The sequence below is a fragment of the Nerophis lumbriciformis genome, linkage group LG26 (assembly GCF_033978685.3).
Source record: "Nerophis lumbriciformis linkage group LG26, RoL_Nlum_v2.1, whole genome shotgun sequence".
Classification (NCBI taxonomy): domain Eukaryota; kingdom Metazoa; phylum Chordata; class Actinopteri; order Syngnathiformes; family Syngnathidae; genus Nerophis; species Nerophis lumbriciformis.
This window is the reverse complement of record NC_084573.2, coordinates 852,853-880,652: the sequence shown is the minus strand read 5'-3', so window position 1 is coordinate 880,652 and position 27,800 is coordinate 852,853. Positions and strand designations below refer to the sequence as shown.

The window sequence follows — 27,800 nt, the reverse complement described above, 5'->3', positions numbered from 1 at the left end:
TGCACAGCAGGCCAGCAGTTAGCCGAGTCCGGAATCCATGTTGAGGCACTGAGTGACGTGCCTCAACTGGCTGCTGTTCACCGCACCGTCTCTTCTCAGCATTTCAACGGCAAATGTGAAAATTCAGCGATTTTGAATAAAAATAATCTAAAACTGGTGAAGTTAAATGGAAAATAACTTTATAGTATAATCACTGGATACATATAACAATTTAATGTTTTTTTTTTCTTTTTACATTTTTTTTCTTTCCATGATGGCAGGTGACGCCCTGCCTCACCTGCCTCTACTGACTGCATGTCACTTATATATATATATATATATATATATATATATATATATATATATATATATATATGCTTTTGTTTTCTCTTGACTGTTGAGTGCATTATAAATGTATTGTAGCGGCTGTTAGCCAATGACTTTGGCTGGGGGGCGGGACTTCCGGTAGAGATAGGGAAGAGACGTTGTTGACAGGAAGAAAGCCTTCGAATTTTGCCGGGAAAAGAGAGAGACGCACATTTGGATTATTACAATATGTTTGTTATTTATGTAAAAAAAAAAAAATAATAATCCCAAAAAAAAATGATGTAAATGATTATTCCCAATAGTTGTAAATAAAAGTACAGTTAGCAGCAAAAAAAAAAAAAATATCTGTGGAGTTTTGCCGTTTCTCTCGCGAGATCTGACAAGACTGCGCGGGATGTGCTGTGAAGTGAAGAGGACAGGGAGAAGGCAAGATGGCGCTTGGCGGGAGAAGACGTTACTGTGTTGCTAACACTTCTGTCTCCTTAACGGCTGCGTACATGTAGACTTATTGTGTCGTTTTACACGGTAAACATTCTTCTTCTTTCTTTGGCTCCGGATACATCAGTCTAACTTTCTCCTGCTAGTTAGCTTAGCACGAGAGTTAGCTTAGCGTGCTAGCAGGCGGTAGAGATCAAGACGTGACTAAGCAGAGATCAAAGAAAGTGTGAGAGTAAAGTGTTGTGATCGTGTCAACATGTGCGAAGGAAACATAGCAGAGTACAAAGAGGAACTTTGTCGGACAAGAGAGGAGAACGAGAGACTACGTCAACTACTGGACGCTGTTTGCAACACACATCAAGTTGTGTTACTCAGAACAGGTTTGTTTACTTCTTACTCTCACATCTTTACTAACTTTATATTTTGTTTACTTCTTACTCTCACATCTTTACTAACTTTATATTTTGTTTACTTCTTACTCTCACATCTTTACTAACTTTATATTTTGTTTACTTCTTACTCTCACATCTTTACTAACTTTATATGTTGTTTACTTCTCACTCTCACATCTTTACTAACTTTATATGTTGTTTACTTCTTACTCTCACATCTTTACTAACTTTATATTTTGTTTACTTCTTACTCTCACATCTTTACTAACTTTATATGTTGTTTACTTCTTACTCTCACATCTTTACTAGCTTTATATGTTGTTTACTTCTTACTCTCACATCTTTACTAACTTTATATTTTGTTTACTTCTTACTCTCACATCTTTACTAACTTTATATGTTGTTTACTTCTTACTCTCACATCTTTACTAGCTTTATATTTTGTTTACTTCTTACTCTCACATCTTTACTAACTTTATATGTTGTTTACTTCTTACTCTCACATCTTTACTAACTTTATATGTTGTTTACCTCTCACTCTCACATCTTTACTAACTTTATATGTTGTTTACTTCTTACTCTCACATCTTTACTAACTTTATAATTTGTTTACTTCTTACTCAAATCTTTACTCACTTTATATTTTGTTTACTTCTTACTCACATCTTTACTAACTTTATATTTTGTTTACTTCTCACTCTCACATCTTTACTAACTTTATATTTTGTTTACTTCTTACTCTCACATCTTTACTAACTTTATATTTTGTTTACTTCTTACTCTCACATCTTTACTAACTTTATATTTTGTTTACTTCTTACTCTCACATCTTTACTAACTTTATATTATGTTTACTTCTTACTCTCACATCTTTACTAACTTTATATTTTGTTTACTTCTTACTTTCACATCTTTACTATCTTTATATTTTGTTTACTTCTTACTCTCACATCTTTACTAACTTTATATGTTTACTTCTTACTCTCACATCTTTACTAACTTTATATTTTGTTTACTTCTTACTCTCACATCTTTACTAACTTTATATTTTGTTTACTTCTTACTCTCACATCTTTACTAACTTTATATTTTGTTTACTTCTTACTCTCACATCTTTACTAACTTTATATTTTGTTTACTTCTTACTCTCACATCTTTACTAACTTTATATGTTGTTTACTTCTTACTCTCACATCTTTACTAACTTTATATTTTGTTTACTTCTTACTCTCACATCTTTACTAACTTTATATTTTGTTTACTTCTTACTCTCACATCTTTACTAACTTTATATTTTGTTTACTTCTTACTCTCACATCTTTACTAACTTTATATTTTGTTTACTTCTTACTCTCACATCTTTACTAACTTTATATTTTGTTTACTTCTTACTCTCACATCTTTACTAACTTTATATTTTGTTTACTTCTTACTCTCACATCTTTACTAACTTTATATTTTGTTTACTTCTTACTCTCACATCTTTACTAACTTTATATTTTGTTTACTTCTTACTCTCACATCTTTACTAACTTTATATTTTGTTTACTTCTTACTCTCGCATCTTTACTAACTTTATATGTTGTTTACCTCTCACTCTCACATCTTTACTAACTTTATATTTTGTTTACTTCTTACTCTCACATCTTTACTATCTTTATATTTTGTTTACTTCTTACTCTCACATCTTTACTAACTTTATATTTTGTTTACTTCTTACTCTCACATCTTTACTAACTTTATATGTTGTTTACTTCTTACTCTCACATCTTTACTAACTTTATATTTTGTTTACTTTTTACTCTCACATCTTTACTAACTTTATATTTTGTTTACTTCTTACTCTCACATCTTTACTAACTTTATATTTTGTTTACTTCTTACTCTCACATCTTTACTAACTTTATACGTTGTTTACTTCTTACTCTCACATCTTTATTATCTTTATATTTTGTTTACTTCTTACTCTCGCATCTTTACTAACTTTATATGTTGTTTACTTCTCACTCTCACATCTTTACTAACTTTATATTTTGTTTACTTCTTACTCTCACATCTTTACTATCTTTATATTTTGTTTACTTCTTACTCTCACATCTTTACTAACTTTATATTTTGTTTACTTCTTACTCTCACATCTTTACTAACTTTATACGTTGTTTACTTCTTACTCTCACATCTTTATTATCTTTATATTTTGTTTACTTCTTACTCTCGCATCTTTACTAACTTTATATGTTGTTTACTTCTCACTCTCACATCTTTACTAACTTTATATTTTGTTTACTTCTTACTCTCACATCTTTACTATCTTTATATTTTGTTTACTTCTTACTCTCACATCTTTACTAACTTTATATTTTGTTTACTTCTTACTCTCACATCTTTACTAACTTTATATTTTGTTTACGTTTTACTCTCACATCTTTACTAACTTTATATGTTGTTTACTTCTTACTTTCACATCTTTACTAACTTTATATTTTGTTTACTTTTTACTCTCACATCTTTACTAACTTTATATTTTGTTTACTTCTTACTCTCACATCTTTACTAACTTTATATTTTGTTTACTTTTTACTCTCATATCTTTACTAACTTTATGTTTTGTTTACTTCTTACTCTCACATCTTTACTATCTTTTTATTTTGTTTACTTCTTACTCTCGCATCTTTACTAACTTTATATTTCACTAGATGATGTGTGAATGTTCCAATGCTGAAGTGGAAGTGAAATGTTGACAGAATGTAGTACGAATGGAAGAATAGTTTGAATGTTGAAGAGTTTGAATTTCCAGGAAAAACGGGAATTTGGTTTGGAACTTGGGAAAGTGTTAGTTAGAATGTCCAGGATGAGTGGAATGTGTTGATGTTGGAATGCTTTGAATAGCTTGAAAAATGTGGGAATTGTGCAACTTGGGAAAAATGTCCCATTCATTTCAATTGGAACTTCCTGGAAATTGGGGGAAAGCGGGATAAAAAAAAAAGAAAAAAGATTAGAAGCATGAATGTCCTGAATGAGCTGAATTGGTTGGTGTTGGAATTGTTTAAATCGGGCAAATATTTTTAAAGTAGTAAAAGTTTTTTACTGAGAAATGTTATTATGGAATTCCTGGAATTTTGGGAAAACCGGGAATGTTTGTAGTTCCTAAACAAACTTGCTTTTTTGTCCTGACTAAGAAGAATGTTTTGACGGTGGAACGGATGAAATGGGATGAAAAAAGGAAAAGGAGTAGTCAAACAAAAAAGGTTGGAAATAGGGTTAGGGGAAAAAAAAGGAATTCCTGGAAATTTGTTGAACGTGGAAAAATGGTAGTTTGAATGTCCAGGATGAGATAAATGTGTTGAAGGTGGAATGGTTTGAATAGTAATGTGGAATGTGGAAGGAGTAGTCGCCAGAAAAAAGGGTGGAAATAGGGCTTTGGAAAACCAGGAATTCTGGAAAATCCTGGAATTTTTTTTAACTGGGAAAAGAGGAAATTTAAATTTTCAGAATGGTGGAATGTGTTGAAGGTGGAATGGTTTGAATAGCTGGAAAAATGTGGGAATTGTGCAACTTGGAAAAAATGTCCCATTCATTTTAATGGGAACTTTCTGGAAATTTTGGGAAAATTGGGATTTTTTTGAAAATGATTAGGACCCGATTTATTCAATTCCAACACCAACCAATTCAGCTCATTCAGGACATTCATGCTCCTAATCATTTTCAAAAAAATCCCGCTTTTCCCAAAATTCCCAAATTTCCAGGAAGTTCCTATTAAAATGAATGGGACATTTTTCCAAGTTGCACAACTCCCACATTTTTCAAGCTATTCAAACCATTCCACCTTTAACACATTCCAACATTCTGGAAATTCAAACTACCCTTTATCCAAGTTCCAAAAAAATTCCAGATTTACCCGAAATTCCCTAATACCATTTACTACTTCAACATTTCTTGCCCGCTTTAAACAATTCCAACACCAACCAATGCAGCTCATTAGGACATTCATGCTCCTAATCATTTTCAAAAAAATAATTTTTTCCCCCCAAATTCCAAATTTCCAGGAAGTTTCCGTTGAAATGAATGGGGACCTTTTTTCCAAGTTGCACAATTCCCACATTTTTTCCAGCTATTCAAACCATTCCACCTTCAACACATTCCACCATTCTGAAAATGTAAATTTCCTCTTTTCCCAGTTAAAAAAAATTCCAGGATTTTCCAGAATTCCTGGTTTTCCAAAGCCCTATTTCCACCCTTTTTTCTGGCGACTACTCCTTCCACATTTTTCAACGCATTTCAACCGTTCCACCGTCAAAACATTCCTCTTAATCAGGACAAAAATCAAAGTTGTTTTTTGAACTGGAAAAATTCCCGGTTTTACCAAATTTCCAGGAATTCCGTAGTACAAGTTGTCAATTCAACATGTTACTATTTCAACATTTCTTGACGGATTTGGAAAATTTCAACACCAACCATTTCAACTCATTCAGACCATTCAAGTTGTTTACCATTTTCCCAAAAAAATCCCGCTTTTCCTGAAATTCCCAAATTTTGGGGAAATTCCCATTGAAATGAATGGCACAATTCCCACATTCTTCAACCTATTCAAAACATTCCACCTTCAACACAATCCACCATTCTGGAAATTCAAACTACTCTTTTTTCCAAGTTAAAAAAAATTCCAGATTTTCCCGAAATTCCCTTATACCATTTACTACTTCAACATTTCTTGCCCAGTTTAAACAATTCCAACACCAACCAATTCATCTCATTCAGGACATTCATGCTCCTAATCACTTTTTTTTTTAAATCCCGCTTTTCCCAAAATTCCCAAATTTCCAGAAAGTTTCCATTGAAATGAATGGGACATTTTTCCAAGTTGCACAATTCCCACTTGTTTCAACCTATTCAAACCATTCCACCTTTAACACATTCCAACATTCTGGAAATTCAAACTACCCTTTATCCAAGTTCCAAAAAAATTCCAGATTTACCCGAAATTCCCTAATACCATTTACTACTTCAACATTTCTTGCCCGGTTTAAACAATTCCAACACCAACCAATGCAGCTCATTAGGACATTCATGCTCCTAATCATTTTCAAAAAAATAATTTTCCCCCCCAAATTCCAAATTTCCAGGAAGTTTCCATTGAAATGAATGGGGACCTTTTTTCCAAGTTGCACAATTCCCACATTTTTCCAGCTATTCAAACCATTCCACCTTCAACACATTCCACCATTCTGAAAATGTAAATTTCCTCTTTTCCCAGTTAAAAAAAATTCCAGGATTTTCCAGAATTCCTGGTTTTCCAAAGCCCTATTTCCACCCTTTTTTCTGGCGACTACTCCTTCCACGTTTTTCAACGCATTTCAACCGTTCCACCGTCAAAACATTCCTCTTAATCAGGACAAAAATCTAAGTTGTTTTTTGAACTGGAAAAATTCCCGGTTTTACCAAAATTCCAGGAATTCCGTAGTACAAGTTCTCAATTCAACATGTTACTACTTCAACATTTCTTGACGGATTTGGAAAATTTAAACACCAACCATTTCAACTCATTCAGACCATTCAAGTTGTTTACCATTTTGCCCAAAAAAATCGCGCTTTTCCCGAAATTCCCAAATTTTGGGGAAATTCCCATTGAAATGAATGGCACATTTTTCAAACTTCCACAATTCCCACATTCTTCAACCTATTCAAAACATTCCACCTTCAACACATTCCACCATTCTGGAAATTCAAACTACTCTTTTTCCAAGTTAAAAAAAATTCCAGATTTTCCCGAAATTCCCTTATACCATTTACTACTTCAACATTTCTTGCCCAGTTTAAACAATTCCAACACCAACCAATTCATCTCATTCAGGGCATTCATGCTCCTAATCACTTTTTTAAAAAAATCCCGTTTTTCCCAAAATTCCCAAATTTCCAGAAAGTTTCCATTGAAATGAATGGGACATTTTTCCAAGTTGCACAATTCCCACTTGTTTCAACCTATTCAAACCATTCCACCTTTAACACATTCAACTCTTCCTGGAAATCGAAACCATTTTTTTCACGTTCAACAAATTTCCAGGAATTCTTGTTTTTTTTCTAACAGTATTTCCAACCTTTTTCAGTGCGATGACTCCTTTCACATTTTTCAACCCACTTCCATTCCTCTTAATCAGGACAAAAAAACAAGTTGGTTTAAGAACTTGAAAAATTCCCGGTTTTCCCCAAATTCTATAATACCATTTTTCAATTAATAAACTGCTACTACTTCAACATTTCTGGCCCGATTTAAACAATTCCAACACCAACCAATTCAGCTCATTCAAGACATCCATGCTCCTAATATTTTCCCCCAAATTTCCAGGAAATTCCAATTGAAATGAATGGGACATGTTTCCAAGTTGCACAATTCCCACATTTTTCAAGCTATTCAAAGCATTCCAACATCAACACATTCCAACATTCTGGAAATTCAAACTACTCTTTTTCCAAGTTAAAAAAAATTCCAGAATTTCCCGAAATTCCCTTATACCATTTACTACTTCAACATTTCTTGCCCAGTTTAAACAATTCCAACACCAACCAATTAATCTCATTCAGCACATTCATGCTTCTAATCACTTTTTTTTTAAATCCCGCTTTTCCCAAAATTCCCACATTTCCAGAAAGTTTCCATTGAAATGAATGGGACATTTTTCCAAGTTGCACAATTCCCACTTGTTTCAACCTATTCAAACCATTCCACCTTTAACACATTCAACTCTTCCTGGAAATTCAAATCATTTTTTCATGTTCAACAAATTTCCAGGAATTCCTGTTTTTTTCCCTAACAGTACTTCCAACCTTTTTCAGTGCGATGACTCCTTTCACATTTTTCAACCCACTTCCATTCCTCTTAATCAGGACAAAAAAAACAAGTTGGTTTAAGAACTTGAAAAATTCCCGGTTTTCCCCAAATTCTATAATACCATTTTTCAATTAATAAACTGCTACTACTTCAACATTTCTGGCCCGATTTAAACAATTCCAACACCAACCAATTCAGCTCATTCAGGACATCCATGCTCCTAATATTTTCCCCCAAATTTCCAGGAAATTCCAATTGAAATGAATGGGACATGTTTCCGAGTTGCACAATTCCCACATTTTTCAAGCTATTCAAAGCATTCCAACATCAACACATTCCAACATTCTGGAAATTCAAACTACTCTTTTTCCAAGTTAAAAAAATTCCAGAATTTCCCGAAATTCCCTTATACCATTTACTACTTCAACATTTCTTGCCCAGTTTAAACAATTCCAACACCAACCAATTCATCTCATTCAGGACATTCATGCTCCTAATCACTTTTTTTTTTAAATCCCGCTTTTCCCAAAATTCCCACATTTCCAGAAAGTTTCCATTGAAATGAATGGGACATTTTTCCAAGTTGCACAATTCCCACTTGTTTCAACCTATTCAAACCATTCCACCTTTAACACATTCAACTCTTCCTGGAAATTCAAACCATTTTTTCACGTTCAACAAATTTCCAGGAATTCTTGTTTTTTTTCCTAATAGTATTTCCAACCTTTTTCAGTGCGATGACTCCTTTCACATTTTTCAACCCACTTCCATTCCTCTTAATCAGGACAAAAAAACAAGTTGGTTTAAGAACTTGAAAAATTCCCGGTTTTCCCCAAATTCCATAATACCATTTTTCAATTAATAAACTGTTACTACTTCAACATTTCTGGCCCGATTTAAACAATTCCAACACCAACCAATTCAGCTCATTCAGGACATCCATGCTCCTAATATTTTCCCCCAAATTTCCAGGAAATTCCAATTGAAATGAATGGGACATGTTTCCAAGTTGCACAATTCCCACATTTTTCAAGCTATTCAAAGCATTCCAACATCAACACATTCCAACATTCTGGAAATTCAAACTACTCTTTTTCCAAGTTAAAAAAAATTCCAGATTTTCCCGAAATTCCCTTATACCATTTACTACTTCAACATTTCTTGCCCAGTTTAAACAATTCCAACACCAACCAATTCATCTCATTCAGGACATTCATGCTCCTAATCACTTTTTTTTTTTAAATCCCGCTTTTCCCAAAATTCCCAAATTTCCAGAAAGTTTCCATTGAAATGAATGGGACATTTTTCCAAGTTGCACAATTCCCACTTGTTTCAACCTATTCAAACCATTCCACCTTTAACACATTCAACTCTTCCTGGAAATTGAAACCATTTTTTCACGTTCAACAAATTTCCAGGAATTCTTGGTTTTTTTCTAACAGTATTTACAACCTTTTTCAGTGCGATGACTCCTTTCACATTTTTCAACCCACTTCCATTCCTCTTAATCAGGACAAAAAAACAAGTTGGTTTAAGAACTTGAAAAATTCCCGGTTTTCCCCAAATTCCATAATACCATTTTTCAATTAAACTGCTACTACTTCAACATTTCTGGCCCGATTCAAACAATTCCAACACCAACCAATTCAGCTCATTCAGGATATCCATGCTCCTAATATTTTCCCCCAAATTTCCAGGAAATTCCAATTGAAATGAATGGGACATGTTTCCAAGATGCACAATTCCCACATTTTTCAAGCTATTCAAAGCATTCCAACATCAACACATTCCAACATTCTGGAAATTCAAACTACTCTTTTTCCAAGTTAAAAAAAATTCCAGATTTTCCCGAAATTCCCTTATACCATTTACTACTTCAACATTTCTTGCCCAGTTTAAACAATTCCAACACCAACCAATTCATCTCATTCAGGACATTCATGCTCCTAATCACTTTTTTTTTTTAAATCCCGCTTTTCCCAAAATTCCCAAATTTCCAGAAAGTTTCCATTGAAATGAATGGGACATTTTTCCAAGTTGCACAATTCCCACTTGTTTCAACCTATTCAAACCATTCCACCTTTAACACATTCAACTCTTCCTGGAAATTGAAACCATTTTTTCACGTTCAACAAATTTCCAGGAATTCTTGTTTTTTTTTCTAACAGTATTTCCAACCTTTTTCAGTGCGATGACTCCTTTCACATTTTTCAACCCACTTCCATTCCTCTTAATCAGGACAAAAAAACAAGTTGGTTTAAGAACTTGAAAAATTCCCGGTTTTCCCCAAATTCTATAATACCATTTTTCAATCAATAAACTGCTACTACTTCAACATTTCTGGCCCGATTTAAACAATTCCAACACCAACCAATTCAGCTCATTCAGAACATCCATGCTCCTAATATTTTCCCCCAAATGTCCAGGAAATTCCAATTGAAATGAATGGGACATGTTTCCAAGTTGCACAATTCCCACATTTTTCAAGCTATTCAAAGCATTCCAACATCAACACATTCCAACATTCTGGAAATTCAAACTAGTCTTTTTCCAAGTTAAAAAAATTCCAGAATTTCCCGAAATTCCCTTATACCATTTACTACTTCAACATTTCTTGCCCAGTTTAAACAATTCCAACACCAACCAATTCATCTCATTCAGGACATTCATGCTCCTAATCACTTTTTTTTAAAATCCCGCTTTTCCCCAAATTTCCAGAAGTTTCCATTGAAATGAATGGGACATTTTTCCAAGTTGCACAATTCCCACTTGTTTCAACCTATTCAAACCATTCCACCTTTAACACATTCAACTCTTCCTGGAAATTCAAACCATTATTTCACGTTCAACAAATTTCCAGGAATTCTTGTTTTTTTTCCTAACAGTATTTCCAACCTTTTTCAGTGCGATGACTCCTTTCACATTTTTCAACCCACTTCCATTCCTCTTAATCAGGACAAAAAAACAAGTTGGTTTAAGAACTTGAAAAATTCCCGGTTTTCCCCAAATTCCATTATACCATTTTTCAATTAATAAACTGCTACTACTTCAACATTTCTGGCCCGATTTAAACAATTCCAAAACCAACCAATTCAGCTCATTCAGGACATCCATGCTCCTAATATTTTCCCCCAAATTTCCAGGAAATTCCAATTGAAATGAATGGGACATGTTTCCAAGTTGCACAATTCCCAAATTTTTCAAGCTATTCAAAGCATTCCGACATCAACACATTCCAACATTCTGGAAATTCAAACTACTCTTTTTCCAAGTTAAAAAAAATTCCAGATTTTCCCGAAATTCCCTTATACCATTTACTACTTCAACATTTCTTGCCCAGTTTAAACAATTCCAACACCAACCAATTCATCTCATTCAGGACATTCATGCTCCTAATCACTTTTTTTTTTAAATCCCGCTTTTCCCAAAATTCCCAAATTTCCAGAAAGTTTCCATTGAAATGAATGGGACATTTTTCCAAGTTGCACAATTCCCACTTGTTTCAACCTATTCAAACCATTCCACCTTTAACACATTCAACTCTTCCTGGAAATTGAAACCATTTTTTCACGTTCAACAAATTTCCAGGAATTCTTGTTTTTTTTCTAACAGTATTTCCAACCTTTTTCAGTGCGATGACTCCTTTCACATTTTTCAACCCACTTCCATTCCCCTTAATCAGGACAAAAAAACAAGTTGGTTTAAGAACTTGAAAAATTCCCGGTTTTCCCCAAATTCCATATTACCATTTTTCAATTAATAAACTGTTACTACTTCAACATTTCTGGCCCGATTTAAACAATTCCAACACCAACCAATTCAGCTCATTCAGGACATCCATGCTCCTAATATTTTCCCCCAAATTTCCAGGAAATTCCAATTGAAATGAATGGGACATGTTTCCAAGTTGCACAATTCCCACATTTTTCAAGCTATTCAAAGCATTCCAACATCAACACATTCCACTCACCCTGGACATTCTAACTACTCTTTTTCCAAGTTAAAAAAATTCCAGAATTTCCCGAAATTCCCTTATACCATTTACTACTTCAACATTTCTTGCCCAGTTTAAACAATTCCAACACCAACCAATTCACCTCATTCATGACATTCATGCTCCTAATCACTTTTTAAAAAAATCCTGCTTTTCCCAAAATTCCCAAATTTCCAGAAAGTTTCCATTGAAATGAATGGGACATTTTTCCAAGTTGCACAATTCCCACTTGTTTCAACCTATTCAAACCATTCCACCTTTAACACATTCAACTCTTCCTGGAAATTGAAACCATTTTTTCACGTTCAACAAATTTCCAGGAATTCTTGTTTTTTTTTCTAACAGTATTTCCAACCTTTTTCAGTGCGATGACTCCTTTCACATTTTTCAACCCACTTCCATTCCTCTTAATCAGGACAAAAAAACAAGTTGGTTTAAGAACTTGAAAAATTCCCGGTTTTCCCCAAATTCTGTAATACCATTTTTCAATTAAAAAACTGCTCCTACTTCAACATTTCTGGCCCGATTTAAACAATTCCAACACCAACCAATTCAGCTCATTCAGGACATCCATGCTCCTATTATTTTCCCCCAAATTTCCAGGAAATTCCAATTGAAATGAATGGGACGTGTTTCCAAGATGCACAATTCCCACATTTTTCAAGCTATTCAAAGCATTCCAACATCAACACATTCCACTCACCCTGGACATTCTAACTAACACTTTCCCAAGTTCCAAAACAAATTCCCGTTTTATTTTGGAAATTCAAACTGTTCTTCCATTCATACTACATTCTGTCAGCATTTCACTTCAACTTCAGCATTGGAACATTCACACGCAATTCCTTCAGGAATTGCCTCTTCTAGTCTATTGATTTTATTGACTTATTTACCCAAAACAGACGCAAATACGTTTAAAGAGGAAGAAGAGGAAGTGTGGATCACTCAGGAGGAGGCTGATCTCCCCGAGTTTCCACCGACTGTGAAGACTGAAGACCTTGAAGACCTTGAAGACAAAGCACCCGAGTCCTCACACCTTCATCACAGTCCAAGTAAGCACTACCTCCACATGTCACACCTTCATCACAACTGGAATGGTCACTTTGGTCTTAGAAGACCTTTGTGAAGTAGTCTTCATCAGTTTGTGTTCATAGACTTCACGTCTTCAATATAATGGGAATTAACGGGAATATATGGGAATTAATGGGAAATGAATAGGAATAAACATTGAATGCAACATGCTAGATCTCACAGCATTATTATTAGCTAAAACAACTTGATTTAATGCAAATTCAGTAGAATTTCAACCCTGCACTGTGCATTCCTCCATCACATGCACAGAAAATTCCCAGCATGCTACACACTAACTAGGTGTGGCAAAATTATTAACAACACTGTCATAAACATGTGCCATATGGTGTGTTGTGTTTTGGACCAGTTGTTCCTCCCAGGGAATTCAAGTCACAAGTCGCTCCCAAGCTCTTTACGACACTTAAAGCTGAGTTGAAAAACCACCAAAGACAGAATAGGTATTTTGTAATATATTTGCAAAGCTTTGCATATATACATTGACACCAGTCCAGCATAGAACATTCAATCGCCCCCCTAAGATGGTCTCTCCTCCCGACAAAACCCTCTCCCCTCTTAAGTCTCTCTAGTCAAAACACATGCACATTATCTCTCTTTCTTACATTCCAAAGCTTCAAGGTTAACACACACAGTTTACTTGCAGACAAACCGAAAGAGAACAAATGGAAAAACACCAGCTGTTTTCAAATATGACTATGAAATAAAAGAAGTAACACTTAAATTCGGATATATGTAAATATCTGCCTCCGACAAGTGAGACCACACTAAACAACACTGTCATAAACATGTGCCATATAGTGAAACCACACTAAACAACACTGTCATAAACATGTGCCATATAGTGAAACCACACTAAACAACACTGTCATAAACATGTGCCATATAGTGAAACCACACTAAACAACACTGTCATAAACATGTGCCATATAGTGAAACCACACTAAACAACACTGTCATAAACATGTGCCATATAGTGAAACCACACTAAACAACACTGTCATAAACATGTGCCATATAGTGAAACCACACTAAACAACACTGTCATAAACATGTGCCATATAGTGAAACCACACTAAACAACACTGTCATAAACATGTGCCATATAGTGAAACAACACTGTCATAAACATGTGCCATATAGTGAAACCACGCTAAACAACACTGCCATAAACATGTGCCATATAGTGAAACCACACTAAACAACACTGTCATAAACATGTGCCATATAGTGAAACCACACTAAACAACACTGTCATAAACATGTGCCATATAGTGAAACCACACTAAACAACACTGTCATTAACATGTGCCATATAGTGAAACCACACTAAACAACACTGTCATAAACATGTGCCATATAGTGAAACCACACTAAACAACACTGTCATAAACATGTGCCATATAGTGAAACCACACTAAACAACACTGTCATAAACATGTGCCATATAGTGAAACCACACTAAACAACACTGTCATAAACACGTGCCATATAGTGAAACCACACTAAACAACACTGTCATAAACATGTGCCATATAGTGAAACCACACTAAACAACACTGTCATAAACATGTGCCATATAGTGAAACCACACTAAACAACACTGTCATAAACATGTGCCATATAGTGAAACCACACTAAACAACACTGTCATAAACACGTGCCATATAGTGAAACCACACTAAACAACACTGTCATAAACATGTGCCATATAGTGAAACCACACTAAACAACACTGTCATAAACATGTGCCATATAGTGAAACCACACTAAACAACACTGTCATAAACATGTGCCATATAGTGAAACCACACTAAACAACACTGTCATAAACATGTGCCATATAGTGAAACCACACTAAACAACACTGTCATAAACATGTGCCATATAGTGAAACCACTCTAAACAAGAATGACAAACACATTTTGGGAGAATAATTGCACCGCAACACAACAGAACAAATACCCAGAATTCACTGCAGTACCAACTCTTCCGGGACGCGACACTATTTTATTTGGTACAGGGTGTAATTCAAAGTGTCACCAGTAGATGGCAGTCAAACATAAGAGCTACGTCTCAAGTAGGGATGTCCGATAATGGCTTTTTGCCGATATCCGATATTCCGATATTGTCCAACTCTTTAATTACCGATGCCGATATCAACCAATACCGATATATACAGTGGTGGAATTAACACATTATTATGCCTAATTTGGACAACCAGGTATGGTGAAGATAAGGTCCTTTTTAAAAATAATAATAACATAAGATAAATAAATTAAAAACATTTTCTTGAATAAATAAGAAAGTAAAACAATATAAAAACAGTTACATAGAAACTAGTAATGAATGAAAATGAGTAAAATGAAGTGTTAAAGGTTAGTACTATTAGTGGACAATCATGTGTGCTTACGGACTGTATCCTTGCAGACTGTATTGATATATATTGATATATAATGTAGGAAGCACAATATTAATAACAGAAAGAAACAACACTTTTGTGTGAATGAGTGTAAATGGGGGAGGGAGGTTTTTTGGGTTGGTGCACTAATTGTAAGAGTATCTTGTGTTTTTTATGTTGATTTAATCAAAAAAAAAAAATACCTGATACCGATAATTAAAAAAACGATACCGATAATTTCCGATATTACATTTTAAAGCATTCATCGGCCGATCTCTAGTCCCAAGTAAACAACACCAACATTTGAAATGATACATTGAAAATAGAGAACATTACACAAAAATCTATCAAAATGTTTTAGTAGTAAATGTTTTAGTGCCATTTCTAATATAAAGTAGTGTAAAGTTCTTACTTATATCTGTCAGTAAACTCGCCATTAAAGCACTAAAACATACTGGTGTGGTGACAACCTTTTTCCAGAACACAATATAGAATGTGAGATACAACAGGATAAGGCTGCAGCTAACGATTATTTTTCTATCGATTAATCTATAGATTATTTTTTCGATTAATCGGTTAATCTATAGATTATTTTTTCGATTAATCTATAGATTATTTTTCCTTTTACCGATTATTTTTTTAATTTAAAATGAAGATGAAAAAATAAATATAGGCCAGTTTTTTCAAAAGGCATGACTTTTATTTACAAAAAAAAAAGTATGGCCACTCAGTCAACATTGACAACAACATGACAAAATATTCTGTAACAATGTAAACATTTAAAACTTTTAACATTTAACACAAATAAAAGTAGTTTATTTGCTTTTTAATGTGCAAATATAAAAGTAAACATCCAGTGCAAATCTTAATATTCTGCAATAGTATAAGCATTTCTAAAGTAAAAGTATTGCTTATTTTGCTTTAAAATGTGCAAAAATAAAGATAAACATCCAATACAAAAAAGTGCAAAACGAAATATTCTGTAACAGTGTAAACATTTCAACAAAAGTAAAAGTATTGCTTATTTTGCTTAATAACACAACAATGATAGTATGATTAAAGTGAAAGTTAATTGTTGGTTTGTACATAGTATATGTAACTGTTAATGTTGTAAAAGGTATTTGCACAACTAATTAACGTTAGCGTCTTTGTAAACACTGAACAGGCACGCCAAACGCGCCTCTCAGAGCGAAACAGTGTTTTAGTTTATGAATTTACAACGCAGATACAAATGACACATTCATGTTTTTGTGTAATGATGACAACGTATACTCACGCGGACGATTGACTAGTTGATGGTGATGGCAAGAACGCTGTCGGGTGTTTTCTTTTCAAATGTTCCTTCATAGCCGTTGTGCTGCTATGATAGGCCATTTCCGCTCCACACAGTGTGCATACAACAACTGTCAAGTGTTTTGCTTTTTTCGCTGTGCTTATCCCACACTTGAAGGGATGTACCAATGCTGAATGTGGCTTCTGGATTTCACTCAAAAGACCAGACCGTACTTACTTTTTCCTTTTATTTTCCTTTAGTTTGCAACAGTTTTTCCAACGAAGAAACAGCTTCTTTTTTCTTCTTTAGTCTTTTTAGCAGTCTTTAGCAGTGTTAGTAGACTTTAGTAGACTTTAGTTTCTTTAGCTGTCATTAGCTGTCATTAGCTGTCTTTAGTAGCCTTTAGTAGCCTTTAGTAGCCTTTAGCTTCTTTAGTAGGTGAAAAACCTTTAAGGACAAAACACCACAAGATTAACATGCTGTAAAAAATCAATCAATTATCAATCCCATAATTTACAATTATTAATTAGGCTATCAAACTCTTAACCATTAAACAAGTGCAAGAAAATGGACACATCTTTTCCCTTTAAGTTACAACAGATTTTAAATAAAGTGTCTCAACATAAATGCACCAAGATACATATAAAATACATTTAAACCCAGAAACACAATAGATAAATGCAGCAGAAAACCCAATATGCAAATACATAAATACCTAACCAATTAACCACCTATTTAGATACATATTTAAATTCCATATTCAATATAAATATATTATTAATTTAGCAGTGAAACACTCAATCTTAAACGCTGTCTACTGGTAGAAAAATGCCCCCTTTTCTATGCCCTCACCAGCAGCCAATGATCCAACACAGTTAAATCCAACACTTTAAGTTGAGCGACTTCACCCTCCTGATGAAGCAAACTGCTCCAACATTTATCAAACTAAGCAAAGAATATAAACACTTCCTTACTAAACAACAGTTACACAAAACACTGTGTGTATTTAGCCTCCAGACTAAGCACGCTACATGCACACAACCCCCCCCCCCCCCCACCCCCCAATCTCACCAGCGCAACAGGTGCGCCACACCCACAAAGAGAAATATTAAATCTTACCGGCTGTCCGTTCAGCTTTTGGTTTTGGTCCACTTTTGGCACAACTCTTGGTTATCTGTAATGAACTAAACCTTTTTCCACTCTGCGCTGGCGTCTTTTGTACTCCTTGATTTGACACAGCGGTCTAATTACCGGGCTCGCGCACCAGCAGATGAGACGGGAGCGCGCCGCGTTATACCTGCGCGTGAACGTAAACTGATCGGCTCTGATCATATAAGCCGACTGGCCGAAATAATGCCGAATTATATACATTTCCTGGGGTTGCCTAGGTGAATAGGGAGGCGGATGTGCTCTAAGATAAAATATAATTTTATTAAGTGGGGTTTGGCTGGTTGCTAAACAGCCACGGTTGCGAGCTCGCGAGACAGCTGTTCACCGCTACAACATTATTAGGCCGTTTATTGAAATACTCCCACACTTTTGACGACTTTTGGCGTGCTTTTTTTCCCTCGCTCGCACCGCTCGCATCATCTGCTTTGCGCTCCGCCATGACGGTAGTGTGACGTAAATATCCGACGCGTCGACGCACAAAAACAGCATCGACGTATTCACGTAACGTCGACGTCATCGGTTCAGCCTTACAACAGGATAATGCATACATTTATCTTTAATTTTCAAAATGCTTACTAAAAAGTGGGACCCCATTTTTATGACTTGATTTTTGAAGATTCCACTGCTAAAACATGTTTGTCTTCTTTTTTCCCCCGTGAAGAACATCTTCTCCCTGAGCAGCAGGTGAAGGAGGAGCCACACACCTCCCACTTTAAAGAGGAAGAGGAGGAGCACGGCATCAGTCAGGTGGGAGAGCATCATGAATGGTTGGAGGAGTACCCAGTGGTTGTGAAGAGTGAAGACGACGAGGTCAAAGTTGAAAGTGAGGAGAAGAGAGAGACAGAAGGTGACGGAGACCAGTGTGGAGGACCACCAGCAGACAAGATCTCAGCTCCACTATCAGATTTCATTTCTAAAATAAGGGACTTTTCAAGACTGGACCGTCAATCAAAGCAGGAAGTGATGAATGCCGGGAGACCGACGCCAGAGCTGCCGGATCTGATCCAAACGTGCGGGGTCCGAGGGCAGAAAATAACGCGTTCGTTCCAAAAGGATTGGTATACTCGAAAAGAATGGCTTTGTGGCTGCCCCGCCAAGAAGCGTCTCTATTGCTATCCCTGCCTGCTATTCTCAAAGAGCGACCGCGTCTGGACCCAAATGGGATATACCGACCTGAAAAACCTGCCGAGAAGCCTGGAAAAGCACGAAAGCTCGTCGGCTCACATTCATGGCCAGATTTCTTTCAAGACGTGTGGAATGTCACGTGTTGACCTGGCTCTGAACGAGCAGCGGAGACTGAACATCAGCATCCACAATGCCAGCGTCAAGGAAAATCGGGAGATACTGAAAGACCTGATAAACGCCACTTGCTATTTGGGGATGCAGGGGCTCGCATTTGGTGGAACGAGCTCCTCCGATGGTGGCAATTATGTGCAACTGTTGCACTTGTACGCCGAGAAAGATGAACGTTTAGCGAGGCACCTGCAAACGTCCCCGGTGTTCACCGGCACGTCGGACGGAATACAGGACGGTTTGGTGGAAGCTGTAGGCGACGTGATCAGAAATGACATCAAAAAGGAGATTAAAGCAGCCAGATTTGTGGCGGTGAAGGTGGACCAGACCACGGACGCCACAAACCAAGCCCAGATATCTCTCGTTTTACGTTACGTGACCACAACGGGAGGCGTGAAGGAGGCCTTTCTGGGATTTGACGACGTGAGCGGTGACGGACGTGCCGCGGCCGTAGCCCGCCGTGTTTTTGGAGCTTTGGAGAAGTACGACTGTGTCGCCAAGCTGGTGGCTCAGACGTACGACGGCGCCTTGATGACGGCGTCAGAGCTGGACGAGGTGCAGGCTCGGATCAGAGACCGGATCCCAGAGGCCATGTTCACCCACTGTCACACCCACCACTTGAACATGCTGCTCTCACATGCCGCAAAGTGCATTCCAGAGTGTCGGCTCTTTTTTAGAACGGTAGAGGGAATGACGTCGTTTTTCAACAAGTCCAAAAGCTTAACAGCTGAAGTCGTGAAGCGACGTTTGCCCACCAAATGGAGCTCAAATTCCCAGCTGATGCAGCCATTAGGCATGTACCAAAGTGACCTGCGCCAGGTACTGCGCATCATCAGCGAAGACCCTGACAACTGGGATAACCACACCCAAATGATGGCCGTCGGATATGACGCCTGGTTGTCCAAAACGTCAACCTGGTTTTTGATCATGACGTACCAGGACATTGTCCGTCACACCAACTCCCTCTTTAGAACGCTGAAGAGGCAGACAACAGACTTGGGACTTTGCCGCTCACAGATACGTGACACCATGGCGGCTATTGAGCGCTCGGTACGGGAGTTCGACACCTTCTATGATAAGTTTGAGCGGAGATGCGAGGCCCTGGGTCTGACCGATGACGGGAGAAGGCAAAGCGGCCTGTCAGTCAAAGATGAGAGGAAACGGACGTTTGACCAAATCCTCCAAAATGTCCGCGAGCAACTGAAAGCCAGGTTCGATCAATTTGGGGACCTGGCTTTCTTCGGATTGGTGGATTGTGCTAGATTTCAGGAAATGTCACAGCACTTTGACGACGCCAAACTGCAGAGCTTATCGTCAAAGTACAACAGCTTTTTTGACCTGGTCAGGCTAAAGTCCGACCTCGTGGGACTGTATGGTTCACAACAGGTGAGGAGCGAGTGCAAGTCTCCAGACCAGCTTTTCAACTTTTTAGTCCAGAAGGATCTGTTAGGGACTGTCCCTGAAGCCACTAAGTTGCTCCAGCTGGCGCTGACTTTACCTGTGACGGCGGCGTCCGCGGAATGGTCATTTTCTACTTTGCAAAGGATCAAAACATACAGTCGGAATAGGACTGACCCAGGACGGCTTTCTTCCCTGGCAATTATCTTCGTTGAGAGAGAGAGACTTTTAAAACTCAAAGAAATAGAGAAAAAGGAGGACTTCTACAACCAAGTCATAGAGATCTTTATCCAGAAGGAAAGGCGAATGGACTTCATTTACAAGTAAAGGTAAGATACGCTGTCTAGTGCTGCTCTGCAGTGCTGTGTTCATCGTGTTTTATTCTAGCACATACTTGCCAACCTAGAGACCTCCGATTTCGGGGGGTGGGGGTGGGGGCGTGGTCGGGGGTGGGGCGGGGGGTGTGGTTAAGATATATATATATATATATATATATATATATAAGAAATACTTGACTTTCAGTGAATTCTAGCTATATATATATATATATATATATATATATATATATATATATATATATATATATAAATAAATACTTGAATTTCAGTGTTCATTTACAAACTACAACTCACAAACACTTTAGAGTTAGGCTCCACCATCAGAATGTGTACTTAAACTTATAAAGATCACATGGATGTTATTCAGTGAGTTGATTCACCAAAACTAACCTGTTATACAGGAGGAAAAAGCACACAGGACGTTTCAATTGTTCACAGACTGGTCGCGCTCATCAGAATGACAAGCCACTTCCGGTCTGCAGGTGATAGCATTCAATTGGGAAGAAACGCCCTACTGCCCCCTACTGACCAATGTGAATACTGATAAATGTGTAATGACAGCTCCAAAAACGAATTCAAACCACAAAATAAAATAAATAAATCAACACAAAAATGTGACGCATTATGGGTGGGTCACATATGCATGTACAGTAGATGGCAGTATTGTCCTGTTTAAAAGTGTCACAACATTGCTGTTTACGGCAGACCAACTGCTTTACGGTAGACACTGTTGTTGTGTGTTGTCAACACGTCACTCAGGTCCGCCTGAATTTCGGGAGTTTTTCGGGAGAAAATTTGTCCCGGGAGGTTTTCGGGAGAGGCGCTGAATTTCGGGAGTCTCCCGGAAAATCCGGGAGGGTTGGCAAGTATGTTCTAGCATCATACGGCAGTGTTTTTCAACCACTAGGAGATGATCTCATTTCACCTATTTGACTTAAAAATATTTTTTGCAAACCAGTAATTATAGTCTGCAAATGATGTGTTGTTGTTGAGTAACCGTGTAATACTCTTCCATATCAGTAGGTAGCTAATTGCTTTGTAGATGTGGGAAACAGCGGGAGGCAGTGTGCAGGTAAAAAGGTGTCTAATGCTTAAACCAAAAATAAACAAAAGGCGAGTGCCCCTAAGAAAAGGCATTGAAGCTTAGGGAAGGCTATGCAGAACCAAACTAAAACTGAACTGGCTACAAAGTAAACAAAAACAGAATGCTGGAAGACAGCAAAGACTTACTGTGGAGCAAAGACGGCGTCCACAATGTACATCCGAACATGACATGACAATCAACAATGTCCCCACAAAGTAGGATTAAAAAAAACTGAAATGTTCTTGATTGCTAAAACAAAAGCAGATGCGGGGAAATATCGCTCAAAGGAAGACATGAAACTGCTACAGGAAAATATTGCCGGGTACTGTGGCCAAACAACTCCATTTTTTTTTTCATCTGACCACAGAACTTTCCTCCAGAAGGTCTTATCTTTGTCCATGTGATGTCAGATGAAACACAAATGGAGCTGTTTGGTTACAATACCCAGCAATATGTTTGGAGGAGGAAAGGTGAGGCCTTTAATCCCAGGAACACCATTCCTACCGTCAAGCATGGTGGTGGTAGTATTATGACATTCTTCAAAGTTAGTGTCAAAAAGTCGTGATTTTTTTTCTAAATGTCAAAATGGCGGGATTTTTTCTAAGTGTCAACAAGTCGGGATTTTTTTCCAAGTGTCAAAAAGTCGGGATTTTTTCCAAGTGTCAAAAAGTCGAGATATTATCTGTCAAAATGTTGGCATATTTCTGTCAAAATGTCTCGATTTTTTTTGTAAAAAAATCAAGATTTTTTCGAAGTGTCAAAATGTCGGGATATTTCTGTCAAAATGTTGGGATATTTTCTGTCAGAAAATCTGGATTTTTTCAAAGTGTCAAAAAGTTGAGAATTTTTTCTAAGTGTCAAAAAGTCGTGATTTTTTTCTAAGTGTCAAAATTTCGGGATTTTTTTCTAAGTGTCAACAAGTCGGGATTTTTTTCCAAGTGTCAAAAAGTCAGATTTTTTTCCAAGTGTCAAAAAGTCGAGATATTACCTGTCAAAATGTCGGCATATTTCTGTCAAAATGTCTCGATTTTTTTGGTAAAAAAATCAAGATTTTTTCTAAGTGTCAAAAAGTCTTGATTTTTTCGAAGTGTCAAAATGTCGGGATATTTCTGTCAAAATGTCAGGATATTCTCTGTCAAAAAGTCGGGATATTTCTGTCAAAAAGTCGGGATATTTCTGTCAAAAAATCTGGATTTTTTCAGTGTCAAAAAATCGGGAATTCTTTGTAAAAGTGGTGATTTTTTTTATAAGTGTCAAAATGCATCTTTTATAAGTGACAGAAAATATCCCGACATTTTGACAGGAAATATCCCGACATCTTGACACTTCGAAAAAATCCCGACTTTTTGACAGAAAATATCACGACTTTTTGACACTTATAAAAGATGCATTTTGACACTTAGAAAAAAATCACCACTTTTTGATGAAAAAAATCACCACTTTTTGACACTTATAAAAGATGCATTTTGACACTTAGAAAAAATCCAGACTTTTTGACACTTAGAAAAAATCTCGACTTTTTGACAGAAAATATCCCGACATATTGACAGGAAATATCCGGACATCTTGACACTTCGAAAAAATCCTGACTTTTTGACACTTAGAAAAAATCACCACTTTTTGATGAAAAAAAAATCACCACTTTTTGACACTTATAAAAGATGCATTTTGACACTTAGAAAAAAATCCAGACTTTTTGACACTTAGAAAAAATCTCGACTTTTTGACAGAAAATATCCCGACATATTGACAGGAAATATCCGGACATCTTGACACTTCGAAAAAATCCCGACTTTTTCACAATTAGAAAAAATCCCGACTTTTTCACACTTAGAAAAAAATCTCAACTTTTGGACAGAAAATATCCCGACATTTTGACACTTTGAAAAAATCCCGACTTTTTGACACTTAGAAAAAATCCAGACTTTTTGACAGAAATATCACGACATTTTGACACTTTGAAAAAATCACGACTTTTTGACAAAAAAAATCCCAAGTTTTTGACACTTATAAAAGATACATCTTGACACATAGAAAAAATCCAAAATCCAAAAAAGGCGAGGCCTTCAATCCCAGGAACACCAAGCCTACCGTCAAGCATGGTGGTGGTAGTATTATGCTCTGGGCCTGTTTTGCTGCCAATGGAACTGCTGCTTTAAATGGGACAATGAAAAAGGAGGATTAGCTCCAAATTGTTCAGATATGTTTTGACAGAAAATATCCCGACATTTTGACAGAAATATCCCGACATTTTGACAGAAAATATCCCGACATTTTGACAGCAAATATCCCGACATTTTGACAGAAAAAATCCCGACATTTTGACACTTGGAAAAAATCCAGATTTTTTAACAAAAAAAATCCCAATTTTTTTTACAAAAAAAATCCAGACTTTTTGACAGAAAATATCCGACATTTTGACAGCAAAATCCCGAAATTTTGACAGAAATATGCCGACATTTCGACAGATAATTCCCCGACATTTTGACTTAGAAAAAATCCTGACTTTTTGACACTTAGAAAAAATCACTACTTTTTGATGAAAAAAAAAATCACCACTTTTTGACACTTATAAAAGATGCATTTTGACACTTAGAAAAAATCCAGACTTTTTGACACTTAGAAAAAATCTCGACTTTTTGACAGAAAATATCCCGACATATTGACAGGAAATATCCGGACATCTTGACACTTCGAAAAAATCCCGACTTTTTCACAATTAGAAAAAATCTAGACTTTTTCACACTTAGAAAAAAATCTCAACTTTTGGACAGAAAATATCCCGACATTTTGACACTTTGAAAAAATCCCGACTTTTTGACACTTAGAAAAAATCCAGACTTTTTGACAGAAATATCACGACATTTTGACACTTTGAAAAAATCACGACTTTTTGACAAAAAAAATCCCAAGTTTTTGACACTTATAAAAGATACATCTTGACACATAGAAAAAATCCAAAATCCAAAAAAGGCGAGGCCTTCAATCCCAGGAACACCACTCCTACCGTCAAGCATGGTGGTGGTAGTATTATGCTCTGGGCCTGTTTTGCTGCCAATGGAACTGCTGCTTTAAATGGGACAATGAAAAAGGAGGATTAGCTCCAAATTGTTCAGATATGTTTTGACAGAAAATATCCCGACATTTTGACAGAAATATCCCGACATTTTGACAGAAAATATCCCGACATTTTGACAGCAAATATCCCGACATTTTGACAGAAAAAATCCCGACATTTTGACACTTGGAAAAAATCCAGATTTTTTAACAAAAGAAATCCCAATTTTTTTTACAAAAAAAATCCAGACTTTTTGACAGAAAATATCCGACATTTTGACAGCAAATATCCCGAAATTTTGACAGAAATATGCCGACATTTCGACAGATAATTCCCCGACATTTTGACTTAGAAAAAATCCTGACTTTTTGACACTTAGAAAAAATCACCACTTTTTGATGAAAAAAAAATCACCACTTTTTGACACTTATAAAAGATGCATTTTGACACTTAGAAAAAATCCAGACTTTTTGACACTTAGAAAAAATCTCGACTTTTTGACAGAAAATATCCCGACATATTGACAGGAAATATCCGGACATCTTGACACTTCGAAAAAATCCCGACTTTTTCACAATTAGAAAAAATCCCGACTTTTTCACACTTAGAAAAAAATCTCAACTTTTGGACAGAAAATATCCCGACATTTTGACACTTTGAAAAAATCCCGACTTTTTGACACTTAGAAAAAATCCAGACTTTTTGACAGAAATATCACGACATTTTGACACTTTGAAAAAATCACGACTTTTTGACAAAAAAAATCCCAAGTTTTTGACACTTATAAAAGATACATCTTGACACATAGAAAAAATCCAAAATCCAAAAAAGGCGAGGCCTTCAATCCCAGGAACACCAAGCCTACCGTCAAGCATGGTGGTGGTAGTATTATGCTCTGGGCCTGTTTTGCTGCCAATGGAACTGCTGCTTTAAATGGAACAATGAAAAAGGAGGATTAGCTCCAAATTGTTCAGGACAAGCTCAAATCATCAGCCCGGAGGTTGGGTCTTGGGCGCAGTTGGGTGTTCCAACAGGACAATGACCTCAAAAGTGGTAAAGGAATGGCTAAATCAGGCTAGAATGAAGGTTTCAGAATGACTTAAAGGTGTGGACAATGCTGAAGAAACAAGTCCATGTCAGAAAAGCAACACATTTAGCTGAACTGCAGCAATTTAGTGGTCAAGTGGTCAAGCAGAAGCTTGTGGATGGCTACCAAAAGCGCCTTATTGCAGGTCAACTTGCCAAGGGACATGTAAGCAAATATTAACATTGCTGTATGTATACTTTTCACCCTCACATTTTCAGTAGAGCCATAATAAATTCATAAAAGAAGCAAACTTCATGAATGTTTTTTGTGACCAACAAGTATGTGCACAAAAATATAAGAAATGATTGCAAAGTCAAGACAGCCATGACATGATGTTCTTTACAAGTGTACGTACACTTTTGACCACCACTGTAGATGAGAGAAGATGGCAGAATTCTTTGTGAAAGATTATGAATGATGATTTTGTTTGTGAATTTAAAAAAAAAATACCCACGACAATTACCGTATTTTTCGGAGTATAAGTCGCTCTGGAGTATAAGTCGCACTGACCGAAAATGCATAATAAAGAAGGAAAAAACATATATAAGTCGCATTTTTTGGGGGAAATGTATTTGATAAAATCCAACAGCAAGAATAGACATTTGAAAGGCAATTTAAAATAAACAAAGAATAGTGAACAACAGGCTGAATAAGTGTACGTTATATGAGGCATAAAATCAGTTTTTATAAGTTACCGCCAATGTTGAAATGATCAATTTTCATAGATACGGAAGTAGGATCTTTTTTTTTTTTTTTACGATGCACTTCTGCCATGACCCGCCCCCGCCAAATTTTTATTGGTTGACGTGTGTGTGTGACGATTGCTGATATACGTCGAGTCTCTTACGTGAATGAGATCAATAATATTATTTGATATTTTACGCTAATGTGTTCATCATTTCACACATAAGTCGCTCCTGAGTATAAGTCGCACCCCCGGCCAAACTGTGAAAAAAAACTGCCACTTAGTCTGAAAAATACGGTATTGTCTAAAACATTTCTATGTTTCTTTCCTTTCTTAGGATCCCAAAAAGGATCAACTTCAGACCATGGGCAAGTTTGGAATGTTAGGTGAAGCCAATAATGTACATCATCCCACAGAGCTTTACTGTACGTACAGTCATCCAATAAATGTTCTATGTCGCCATCCAGTGTTATCTTCAACATTATTTTGAGGGGTAGATTCCTACATTTAAAAAAAAATACAATAATAAATGTCCTTTGTCCCTGTAAGAATGGGAAGTTTTGGATCATTTGCATCATTTTATGTTCCAGAGTAAATAACATGTGGAGATGTTTCTCCAAGCTTTATGATGGCTGGCACACTGATGACATCTATTAAACAAGACAAGAGGCAAAGAATTAAACAGAGACAGAGTTCAATTTGGACTCAATATATTGAGGAGAGTCGCCGTTGACCTGTAACCGCTTACAGTGTCTCAGCACGCTCTCCCAAAAGATTGCACTCCTTCTTTATTTGACTTCCCCCCCCCCCCCCCCCCCCACCTGACCACAGCTGCTTCCAGAGGGAAGTGGGTCGTAAACAGCGTTGCCTTTGGTTACCAAACAGTTCAAAAGGAGAGGTCGTAAAATAGTTCAAAAAGAGTTCCATAAAGTAGTTCAAAAAGAGTTTGTAAAATACTTCAAAAAGAGGTC

At 36.3% G+C, this 27,800-nt stretch overlaps 1 protein-coding gene across 1 annotated transcript; it reads left to right on the top strand.

The window, feature by feature from the left end:
- Window positions 1–1,000: 1,000 nt before the first annotated feature.
- LOC133624088 (zinc finger MYM-type protein 1-like) lies at window positions 1,001–27,327 on the top strand. The gene is made up of 4 exons (XM_061987703.2): window positions 1,001–1,070; window positions 12,808–13,008; window positions 18,548–20,906; window positions 27,167–27,327. Exons 1-3 carry the CDS (start codon window positions 1,001–1,003, stop codon window positions 20,902–20,904), a joined length of 2,628 nt encoding a protein of 875 aa, XP_061843687.2. The 3' UTR covers window positions 20,905–20,906; window positions 27,167–27,327.
- The last annotated feature ends 473 nt before the right edge of the window (window positions 27,328–27,800 follow it).